Source organism: Polypterus senegalus, chromosome 14 (assembly GCF_016835505.1).
Source record: "Polypterus senegalus isolate Bchr_013 chromosome 14, ASM1683550v1, whole genome shotgun sequence".
NCBI lineage: Eukaryota > Metazoa > Chordata > Cladistia > Polypteriformes > Polypteridae > Polypterus > Polypterus senegalus.
The window spans coordinates 105,344,158-105,356,623 of NC_053167.1; the positions used below are offsets into that span (position 1 = coordinate 105,344,158).

General features: G+C 40.7%; 1 protein-coding gene across 1 annotated transcript in view; it reads right to left on the reverse strand.

Moving 5' to 3' along the window:
* olfm3a (olfactomedin 3a) overlaps window positions 1-12,466 on the reverse strand; it is a 101,097-nt gene that overhangs the window by 38,924 nt on the left and 49,707 nt on the right. Inside the window, exon 2 of the mRNA XM_039735663.1 lies at window positions 3,716-3,859. Coding sequence (XP_039591597.1) covers window positions 3,716-3,859 — 144 coding nt within the window. The remainder of the gene's footprint in view (window positions 1-3,715; window positions 3,860-12,466) is intronic.

Sequence of the window (12,466 nt, forward strand, 5' to 3'; positions counted from 1 at the left end):
AGCAGAAGAACGCAAGTGACATCACACAGTTCCACTCCAGCTTTTTCAACATTCTTGCTAACTACCTGACAGTGTATCTCCTGAGGAATTCCTATAGTGACACTGCAGAGAAAAAGGGAGGAGTTCCAGCTATTTCAGGCTATATAGAGCAAAGAGAAGTGATTAAATAGTTGATCCACAAGGCAAGGGAGAATACAGGAGATCTGGTAGTCATTGTTCTAGACCTTGCCAATGCTTGTTGCATCAGCGCTAACAAGATACCATGTTCCAGAGAAATTTAAAGACCTCATACTGGACTATTATAATAGTTTCAGCATAAGATTCACCTCTGCAACAGCATGGCATCATCTAGAGAAAGGCATTATCACAGGCCACACTATATCAGAGTCCTTGTTTGCTTTGGCGATGAACATGCTTGTCAAGGCAGCAGAAGTGGAATATAGGGGCTGCCTCCCCTGATCTGGCATACATCAACCTCCAATTAGAGCTTTCATGGATGACCTGACTATCATAGCAACATCATTGCCAGGATGCTGATGACTCCTCCAAGGGCTGGAAAGGCTGATGAAATGTTCAAGAATGAGCTTTAAGCCAACTAAATACAGGTTCTTTGTCCTGAGGAAGGGCAGCGTGTCTGACAAGTACCACTTTTCTTTGGGACTAGGTCAAATTCCTTCAGTGACTGAGAAAACAGTGAAAAGCCTGGACAAAATCTTTGACTGCACCTTGAGAGATGCTGCAGCGGTCCAGTCAACTTATTCGAAGTTGAAAACATGGTAATCAGCAGTTGATAAGGCAGGACTTCCATGGAAGTTCAAGGCATGGATTCCCCCCAAGAGGGAGGGATTTGAGCAAAACAGTCAGTTCCTTCGTAGGTTGCTGGGCCTGACAAGAAGCCTGAGTAGCATACCAACAAGTTGCACCTACCTTTCACTAGCCTCGTAGAGGAATTTAAGGTCACCAGAGCGAGATGAGTTCTCCTTTATAGATGCTCAACTGACACCAGTGTCTCCTCTGCAGGTGTTATCGTTAAAACTGGGAGGAAGTGGCGGGCCCAGAAGGCTGTTGAACAGGCAAAAGCAAATCTAAGACGTGGCATGCTGGTAGGCTCAGTGGTAGTTGGATGAACTGGGTTTGGCAGCATTGCAAGACCCCGATTCAATAAAACCCGGGGGATTGAGAGATGTCAACTGATCCAGGAGGAGATCCATGCAAAGGTTGAAGAGGAACGCCACAGCAGGACAGTGGCTATATGCCAGCAAGGAGCCTCTCCCCTAAAGATCAAATGGGCAGAACTTTGGAAATCAGAACCTGCAGGACTGAAGTTTCTGATTCAGTCAGTGTATAATGCCCTTCCAAGCCCATCCAACCTGCATTGCTGGGGTCTAGCTGATACCCATGCATAATGACTAAGCTGGGCAAGTGGTTCTTTGGAGTACATCTTGAGCTGTTGCCCAAAAGTGAAAAGGGAGGTATAGGTGGTGCCATGACCAAGTGCAGTACCTGACACTATACACCAGCTCTCATCAAGGCACAACAATGCCTTTGGTAAGGCAGGGGAAAAGCCTTAGGTGGAGCTCAGAGCCCCAAATTGGCTGTTAGCTTCAGTGTGGGACTGGCAGCTAAATTCTGACCTAGGAAAGCAATTGAAATTTCCAGAACACATCACAAGGATGACACAGGGATACAGCAGGCTCATGGCTCTGAATGAATGGCCAGTTTTTAATAAATAATCCGTTTAGCCATGTCGGTCTCTGTGGGTGTGCTTGCGCAACCGCGGACAGTTGATGAGGTAATTGGGACGAGACGCACCTGCATGTGAAGTTGCTATCATTCTCAATTGCTTCAGTGACTTTCTGCGGTGCATGTTTGAGGTGCTACATTCTCTGAGTCATACAGGCCAGCAGAGGAGAAGGAAAGAAATGAAAGAGGAAAAACAAAAGAAAGAAAGGCTTGCAGAACGAGAGTGCGGCATTGGGCAGAGAAAGAGGACGAGCCAGCTGGAAGACTTGGAAGAAGTTGGACTCAGGTCATATGACCCAATGACTGTTGCTTGTTTTTAGTCTAATTTTTAGCATGGTTTTAAACATTTGGATGTTTTGTTTTTATGGATTATTTATGAACTCAGAGAATTGCACTTTGGACACTGTTTAGATTTTTTTTAGTTTAATAAAAGCACTTTTGCACTTTGCACCATCCCGTTGCTTAGCATGTGTTTTGTCTCCATCTGTCTGCTCATTTGGTTATGTTATCGAAGGCGCTGGGTTCAAGAGGTGCCCAAAACAGAAAGAGGGAGCATGGAGTAGGATCCACACCATCACAGACACTCAGGCCAGATTTGCTCTTAACATCAGACCAGTCTAAGTGAGTGATCATGATGGAAGTCACTGTTCCCTGGGAAGACCAAAATAGGGGAGGCCCATGAGCGCAAGAAGGCAAAATACCACAAGCTGGTAGAGGAATGTAGAGAGCATGGGTTGAAGGCCAGATGTGAGCACACTGATGTGGGCTTCAGGGGCTTTGCAGGGTGGTCTCTACTTTGGGTACTCTATATCCTTTAGTATTAGAGGGTGGCAGGAAAGAAAAGGCCATCAAGAACATCATCAATGCTGCAGAAAAAGCATTAAGGTGGTTGTAGATCTAGAGCGGCAATCCATGATGTAGCATGTTACTTGGACACAAGCTGGGGACTGATCACCCCAAAGTGGGGGGTTGGCATCTGATGACCAAAGACCCGAAACACTTTATGACCCTGGGTTCATCATTGATGATGTGCCAAAGTTGCACCACTTGGCATATAAAGAAACTAGTCACCTTCATGTCAGTTAACAACTGCATTTGCATTCCACACTTGATTTTCTTTTTCTTGAGGTTACATTGTGTCGCATTCTATTTGGGTGTACAAAAAGGCTTTTTGATGTCTGAGGAATGTTGATCATGGTATTTAAGGATCACTTCTGCCTTACAGTAATTATCAAATTATTTTCACCTTTTCGTAACCAGACACTTCTACTTGGCTTTGAGCGTGCTCATTGATGCCAGCATTCTTGACATTTAACCACTTATAAAAGCTAGTATAACAGCAAATTTAGGATAGTGGTCCTATTAGAATTGTCACAGGGTGATATTGCAATATGAAAAATGCATCAAATTCCTAAAAAAAAAGACAACTGTTACTTTGATGCTTGTACATTCATTCTTGTATATAACTTGCTTTTATAAAGGTGTATGCTAAATTAAAAAAAAAAAAAATACTAACATTAATAATGAACTAATTTATGGCAACACAGTGGTGGGTAGAGGTAGTGCTGCTGCGTAGCAGTAAGGAGACCACGGTTCACATCCTGGGTCCTCCCTGCATGAAAAGTTTGCATACTCTCCCAGTGTCTGCATGGGTTTCCTCTGGGTGCTCTGGTTTACTTCCATAGCCCAAAGACATGCAGATTAGTTGAGTTGCTGAAGCTAAATTGGCCCTGTCTGGATTATCTGAGTTAGAAAAAGACATGAAATAAACTAAACTAATATTAAAGCAGCATATATCAATCCCTACAGTAATCCTACATTTCAGGTTTTCAAAGCTCACGGAAAGATGGATGTGCATTTTTACCTTTCTACCTTTTATGAAGTAAGTGACTGCTTATATAATCCACCATCACACCAGAACAATGATTCTTAAGAGTTTCCACATGTTGGCCTTCTGATTAGTAGCTGTTACCTTCTCCAGCAGCTGACGAAGCTGTCGACTTTTCGCATCTTTAGAGCAAAGATTTTGTTCTGGAGCCACCACTGTGCAAATACACCGGCCGTCTGCATCTTGAGCTGAACTGTACACTTGCCAGCCTTCCTTTGGACTCACTGTCTAGAAACAGAAATGGTACAATTTAATATTTTAGATAGATAGATAGATAGATAGATAGATAGATAGATAGATAGATAGATAGATAGATAGATAGATAGATAGATAGATAGAATAACATTTCTTCTGAAAATGATCAAGTCCCCTAGGGTATAAAAACTCTAGGATGGTAGGCTTGATGCACACCCTTGAAAGGTCATGCTGACAATGATCACTAAAGAACTTGATAGAAAGGTCAGAAATTTGGTTTAAAACAGTCTGCTAGGATTTCATGTGTTTGTGTACTTCTCTTTTTAAATAATCTTCAAAATAAAATGGGGGAAGATAATAAACATGTCAAAAAGATAAAGGAGGTGAAACAAGACAGCCTACCAGACTAAATTAAAATCAGTAAAGAACAATAATTAAAAAAGAAACTGGCCATAAGGAGGTTACTTATTTACCTTTTTAATTTAATTAAGGACAGAATAACAGGGAATAAAGTAAGTAAGGCAGTCATGAAAGTGAAAAACAGCCCTCACTTTATTATCCCACTCATTCTCATAAAAAGCCCAAAGGATTTTCCAGTTCCTCTCCAGATTCCACGAAGGCAGGTTCAGATGTCCTTTTCTGCCTAATTCTGGGGACATCTCTGTTCTTATGTGAAGCCCTTCCAGGTCAAGTTTGGACTTACAAAAGACCTATAACCAAATCTTTAGAGTTCTCCCAGGTGGATCCTGAGGTCACTACCAGCTTGGCCATCTCACAAACAGCAGCTGCAGTTCTTAGGGGCAGACAAATACCTTCCAGGCTGACTAAACCGACATTAGACTGACACATCTGACATCCATCCAAGTGCATCTTGTCGGAGGAAGATACCAGCTGGCATTCAGGCTAGGATATTAAACTACCCCACAATTCCAACCACTGCAATTAATTCCTATACAAAATTCAAGATTACATACTGTATATCATAGTAGGAAAATCGCTAGAACCTTTCAAGTGAGAAGCAAGGTAATATAGAGAGGCTTAGAGAAGTAGGGTTTAAGATAGTAAATAAATACGTACAGAAAGAAAAGAGGACAGATAACGACATACTGTATGTAAGAAAAAAAAAACAAACAGTAGTGCATTGCCATCAGAAGTGCATATCCAGTAAGTGGCAGGTATACCTAAGGGAAACAAATGGCAGAGTGGATCAGAGGTAAAGAAATTCAGGTGGCATTTGTGGGGACTGGTGCAGAGTCTATGGAGAATGCTAAAGTGGTATAGTGATGACTGAGGTATCTGGCGCAGTACATATCACTGGACATTATAGTTTCCTAGGAGGAAAAAAATGTGATATAAAGGGTAGAGGTTTAGAAGAGGGTTTATAAGATAAACAGCAGAGAGTAGATACAGTTTGTTTTACGAGAAAGAGAAAAATGTAGGTGAATAAGTACAGGAGCACTTAGAGGAATCGCTGAGCTTTGCCATGAGTTGTCAAGTCATACTAGGAAAACTAAAACACACCTCTAACTAATCGAATGTAATGGGCTGGCCACATACAGAGATGGTAGTGTTGTAGAAAACTGTCTTCAAGAAAATGTGTCATCAGTGTCTTATTCAGTTTGGAGAAGCTTGTCACATGATAAAGGGGATCCAAAGGAGAACCTGATAAATTTAATCATTAAAAAATAAATAAAGAATACAATAAAGGGGATAGTGGAAAGGAGGAGGAAAGTGAAGGAGAATTCTATGAGGGACTACAGAGGTGATTGGGAAGGAGGACATGTGTGTCCAAACTGAATTCTAGGTGTGAAAGTGACGGTAAAGCATCCAAAGTTGAGGCGTCTTAATTTTTAATACATTTGCAAACTGTTCTGAACACGTTTCCACTTTGTCATTATGGGTTACTAACAGTAAATTGATGGGCACGAATTGCAGCATTATCCATTTTAAAATTAAATGTACAACACAATAAAGTGTTCAGAAAGTGAAAGGATCTGTATATTTTCTGAATCCCCAATATATATTAAATTTATAAAATACGAAAGTCTGGATTCATTCTGGGACGAGCTTCAAGATTAGACATCTTGTCCCTTGAAAATCTCTGAATCAGGTTTAGACAGCAATATACTAAATGGCAGAGAGATCTCCATTTGTTTCCTGCTCATTTTCATGCTGGAAACCATTTTGTTTGATGTAATAATTAAATTGAGTAACCAGAGGTCCCCAACCCTTAGTTCACCCTTGACTTTTCCTTCCGCACTGCAAACACATAAACCAAGACTACTCAAGATTAAATCATTTACAAACAACTTTGTGCACGTAATGGGCAAGCACCCTAGTTAAATGTTTTGCAGCCATGTTCAATAGAGATAAGGGTCTTACACCATGACATGGAATATAGTCCAAATTTTGATTTTAATGTAAAATGATGCCTCCCATGTTAACTCTCACATATAACAACTGTAAGAAGTGGTTTACTTGACCATATCAATGAAAGGAAGTGATTAGTTTATTGTTTTCAAAATAAGAACATTAATTCAAGAGATACTTAATCCAATCCGTCAATTTTCCTGACACAGAGTCCAAAGCTTCCTCAAGTTCAACTGAGCAGATGTGGTATACTAAAAGAGAAGAGTCTTCCTCCATGAGTTGTTAAAGAGAAACATATAAAAAAAAAATACAAAATCACAAGATTATCAAAAAATAATATGAAATCAGAAGGAGTGTTGGAGGAAGACTCAGCAAATTTTCTTGTGTAGTAATCAAAAACATTTATCAATTGTCTGATGTTCATTTGAAATTGAGCCAGATTATGGATAGAGGGGTTAAAATAAAACAAAGTTGTGCTAGACTCTCGGGTCTTGCCATATGGAGGTAGAAGAGGAAAGGGAATGGAGGCGAAAGCCATTTTTCGTGATTCAAGTCATTTGCTTGGCCTGAATTTATAGTAATGAGACTGCAGTAAACTTGAAATTCTTCTTTCCAAAATAACAGACCAATAAATTAATTTTTAATATTGCTTATTATAAATTTGAAATCATTACTGTCCACAAGGGCTTTGCCCTTTCAAAGGATGAGAGCTAGAATAAATTACCTCACAAATAGATGTACCATTGTCTACAGAACCTACAGTGAATAACAGTAATCTAGATTTAAATCAAGTAGTTCACAAAAATGTTTGCTTTTGAGATGAGAGGTACTGAATTTCCACGTCAAACCACAAGGTGTAAGAACAAGTTGAAGCAACTGCAAGAGGGAAAATTTGCGATCGGACAAAGTATAAGAAATGAATGAGGCATTTAAAACAAATATAGTGAAGGAGCATGAAATGAAAGTGTAATCAATATAGAAGTGTCATTTGTGTCTAGAAGTGAAAAATAAGAATTATCTGGCTAAGGCATTCAGAAACAGGTTAGAATCAATCAAAGTCTGCAGACAATTCGCATAAACAAATTGTACAATGAGGACAGCGCTATCAAATCGAAGATGGGGCTGTGTCGAATAGTGTGTTCATCACAATACTGGCAATAACACCACCGCCAGAGACTGTAAGCAAACAATTGGTGAGGTGAGAAAAGCAGGAAGCATGAGAAAGAGGTAAGTGAAGATGGACAACAAGTTATGACTTTCAAATTACAAAACCAGTACAGATCATCACCATCTTATTATATCATCTTTAATCTGCAGGGTGCATCTAAGGAGACTAAGAACAGCACACTTTCTATCGCAAACAGAGGAAGAAGCTGCAACAGCAGTCATAAGCAGGCAGCAGATGTTATTTCTGAAACCAAGAAAACATTGGAGAAGACTAAAGATACACAAAAATAGGTGTACAACCCTAGCTAACACAGGTGTATGTAAATGGTTCCGAACAATAAAATATGCAACTATTTATAAAGGATATAAAACTAGAAGTGGTCCTTTGACAACAATAAAATAACATCACAAATATACTCTCAATTTGAATGGGAACGACCTAAAATAGGCTGAAAGAAATGGCTACAGTAAGCACACAAAGATGACTGAAGAGAAGATTGCTGTGAGAATATTCTGGATGTACTTATCAATTATGGCAAAGATGTGTATGGAGTTGTAGTTACTACTTACTCTTAAAGGAAAACAGAGTGTCTGACTTAGTGTTTGGGTTTCAAAAATACAGTTATCATTGGTACTTGGTTAGAAAATACTCAAAAATGGTCAGAGAATAAAAACGATTTTTTTGGCCACAAACCGTTGTCAGAAAAATTGTATTAATGCAGCATTAAATGGAGGGATACAAGCCACATGGATTCAACTGGTGCTCTTGGTTACCTCCCTGATCAAGGTTACTGACCAGTTACATAGTTTGACTGGGTAGGCAACTCTAGGAGGAGTTCTGGTAGTTCCAAACTTCTTCCATTTCACAATTACTGAGACCAGTGTGCTCCTGGGAACACTCAAAGCTTTAGAAATGGTTTGAAACCCTGGCCCTGATCTTTGTCTCACCAAACATCTACAGAGGGTTCCTTGGACTTCATGGTTTGTTTTTTTGTCTTGATATGCAATGTGAATTGTGGGTCCTTATGTTCACAGGTTTGCGTCTTTATAAATAATGTTCAATCGATTTAATGTACCACTGGTGGACACCAATCAAGTTCCTGACATGTCTCAAGGACAAAAGAGGACCCATCATAATTTAAAGTGCCACAGCCAAGGGTCTGAATACTTATATAAATGAGAGATGCTAGTTTTTGATTTTTAATGAACTTGTAAACCTTTCTGAAAACATATTTCACTTTGTCATTATGGGTACTGAGTGTAAATGGGCAAAATTGATACATTTATCAATTTAAAATGAAATCAACAACACAATAAAGTGTGCAAAAAGTGAAGGGGTCTGAATATTTCATCAATCCACTGTATATGGCCAATAGATAATGAAGTAGAGAAAAACAAAACAATTCCAAACAAATAACAATCTTGGAGAAAAAAAACAGAAAAAATCACATTTCAGATGATCTAGACCAGGGGTTCCCAACTCCAGTCCTTGAGGGCCCCAGTGGCTGCAGGTTTTTTTTATCCTAACCCTTTTCTTAATTAGAGACCTGTTTTTGCTGCTAATTAACTTCTTTTGAATTAATTTTAATTGACTTGTTTTTTAAGATTTGCTCCCCTGAATTTCTTCATCGTTCCTCTGAATTGCTTCATTTAATTCTTTAAATGGCACCCAAACAGAAATGAAATGTGAGGTGAGTGACCCAACAGAAGACCAACTAAGTCAGGGCCTAAGACTCCAATCAATTTCACTCTAACCAGTTGCTTAATTAGGTGCCGAGTCTTGTTGTTAATTAATCCCGTTCTTTAATTCCATGGCTTGTTGCTACTCTCATTGTGAAACATACATTTCTGAAATTGTTGATTTTTCTCTTTTCTAAGAGCGCTGTTAAAATGTTTTGGGGACTCAAGCAGATCAGCATTCCCAAGACCTTCACCTTTCTTTATTTTTAGATATTGCATGATCGACAATGTTGGTCATGTTTTGGTTCATTTTGTATTTCATTATTGTTTGACTGCTAATTAAGGAAAAAGAAAGTATCTGAAGCCATCAGTCAATAACACATGTCAGAAATCTCCTCATGATCCAGCAGAAGCTACTTAAGACAAACAGTTTACTGGAGAAAATCTTTGCTGATTGACAGATTCTATTGGAGATTTAAAACAAAACCAGAAATACAGTGAGAAATGAATGGAAGAGACACCTGAAGTGTATTCAGTCATTCACAAAAGCAACCGTCACAAAGCATCATAGCCAATCTGGGCAGAATTAGGCGCAAAGCAAGAACCAACTCTGGACAGAATGCCAGTCCTTGACAGTTTACGCTCACTCACAGCTCAACACTTGGTAATCATCTCAATGATCCATCCTCCAACTCAGGGCTGTGAGGACTGAAACCTACAGGGCAAAAATGTGGAAAATGCACCCTGACATGCTGAGGAAGTGCAAACTCAGTACAGGCAGTCGCCAAGCTGGGATTTGATCCCAGGCCTAAGTATTTGTGAGGCAGCAAGACTAGCAGGACTGTGCTGCCTGCTAAAAATTCAAACAAAAACAACTTCCACACAACATTTATAATGGTAACTTAATTCAGAACCTGCCAAAAAAAAAAAGAAAGAGACAGGTTCATAAATTACAATGGCAATTAATAAAAAGAGCAAAGCATTGATAATGAAAAGAATAAGGCAAACAGGTAAGAGTGGGATTGGAATGACAGAGTTGTACAATTTCAACATAATAAGACAAGGCAAAAATAAAGCCTTCAGCAAGTGGGGAAAAAACTAATTTAGCTGTGTTAAAAAGGTGATGGCCTGCTGAAAGAGAGAAGCCATTAATCTGAAAAATGAGACATGGAGTGCAGTAACATAGGGTCACATGAGAACGCATTTAAGAATAGTGAGGAGACAGGTTAAGAAATAAAGGATGTGAAGATCCTACTATTAAATCAACTGGCCAGCCATCCTGCGATAGTTTACCAAAGAATCAATTGATTCTTTTCTTATTATAAAAGAATTCCTGCAGCTTGTTGAGTCAATAGACCAAATAACAAGGCAGCTCCCTCTTTTGATGCTCGTTTCAGAAACTGCTGCTCTAGGATGCTATGGATTATTGTTTGGGCCTTGTCATCTAATAAGTTTTCTGTTTTAAATAGTGTTAGTGTTAATTTTCAAGCCACAATCATTTAAAGTTTCTTTCCTACATAACATTACGTATGGGTTTTGAAGCAGTGTACTGAATGCCCATTTCCAAATTGTAGAATAGAGACAGACAACAAAATTAGATTCCATATAATATGCTACAAAAAATTTCACTCAATCAATTATTCTTTACAGCAGGGGTGCCCAATGCGTCGATTGCGATCGACCGGTAGATCGCAAAGGTAGTGCAGGTAGATCACATTGCATTCAAAAAAAATTATATATATCCTATTACATTATATATAATACATATATCCTCCCTATGGCATTTGCCACTTGATTGACATACAGGACAGTCAGTCTGAGATCTCCTTTCTTCTAACATGATGATCGTCTCGCACGCACAATCAAACACGCGAGATACTCAAAACTCTGGCTGTGATCTAGTTAGCCTTCCAATTTATATCGACTAAAGAAGGGATTTAAAAAACATTGTTTGGGGAGGGTATGGGCTGGATGTGGAATTAGAAGAGGATTTTTCTCTCACAATGTCACAATCGAGGTGTGTTTTTTCTGATCTGTCAATCTATCATTCCACATATTCCAAAGAAGGAATAGGAAAGGCACTTTCGAACTGTTCATAAAAACTACGAAACTGACTTCCTTCCGAAAAGCAATCTGAGAAAGAGAAAGGAGAGGGAACTAAAATCGCAGTTAAATCGGACAGCCATCATTTTTCACTTGGCTGAATTCAAAAGCTCCTTGACTGCATTATTTGGCTCTACTTTTTTATGTGAGTCAACCTTTCCCCACATGAAGATTATTAAATCCAAATATTGTAGTGTCCATAAATGTATTGAATTGTTATTGTGCCATAAAGATTATTCAGTTATGCAAGGTACAACAACATATATTTTATGTATAAAGTATACTCCGTATATATATATATATATATATATATATATCTTTCCCTGACGTCACCAATCCCAGCCTCCCTCACGGTCCTTCCCAGCATTCCTCCACTTCCGCTCCTCCCCAATAAATGGCATGGACGCCATGGTTCGCGTTATGAACGATTTCTTTGTTTATAATTTTGACTATATTGTTATAATTTCTGCACAATATACGGGCTGGCGGACCCCAAAACTTTATGCTGTCTCCTCTTGCGTATTTTACAGTGGCGTAGTCGGCAGGATTTTGGATCCCGGAGAATGACAGAGGGACAGGACCTTAACACCGTGCTGCAGGGTATGAATGCCCAACTCCAGGCCCTGCAGCAAGCGCAAGCCGCAACCACCAGGGAGCTGGAGGCTACCAAGGCCAGGTTGGTAGCGCCCAGAGAGCCAGGCCAGACCCACCTAAACTGAAGCCTCCGCCCGTTGGTGCCGATGACCGACGCCTTACGCGAGGCTTACTTGAGCATCTTCGACGGACGGCCACCCGGAACGAGGGGCAGCGGTCCGAGTGGGCGTCCATTCTGGCGCCGTTCCTGAAGGAACCCGCGCAGCGGGCCTACTATGACCTCCCTGAGGAGGAGGCGCGAGCTATGACCTCCTGAAGCCTGAGATCTTGGCTCGCCACGCATCACTCCAGGCCAGCAGGCGTCAGAGTGGCGGAACTGGGTGTTTGACCCGAAAAGCCTGCGCGCCAGGCGCTCGAGTTCTGGGGCAAAATGGGGCGCTGGCTACGGCCAGAAGGACCCCAGGCTCGGAGAGTTGTCGAGCAGGTGGCCTGTGAAGGCCTGGTCAATGCGATGCCCAGCACCCTCGCCCAGCAGGTCCGGGGCACGCATAAAGATATGCCGGGTCTCTTGGACGCTTTGGAGCGCCAACTCGCGTCCTCCGAGCGGGGGCCAGAAAGGTCTGCTCGAGGGAACCGACAGGCTCGGGCGGCCCACCCGAGCCCTCTCGATGCGCTGGAAGCGCGCCGAGACCTAGAGAAAACCGGTCCCGCGCTGTTACAAGTGTG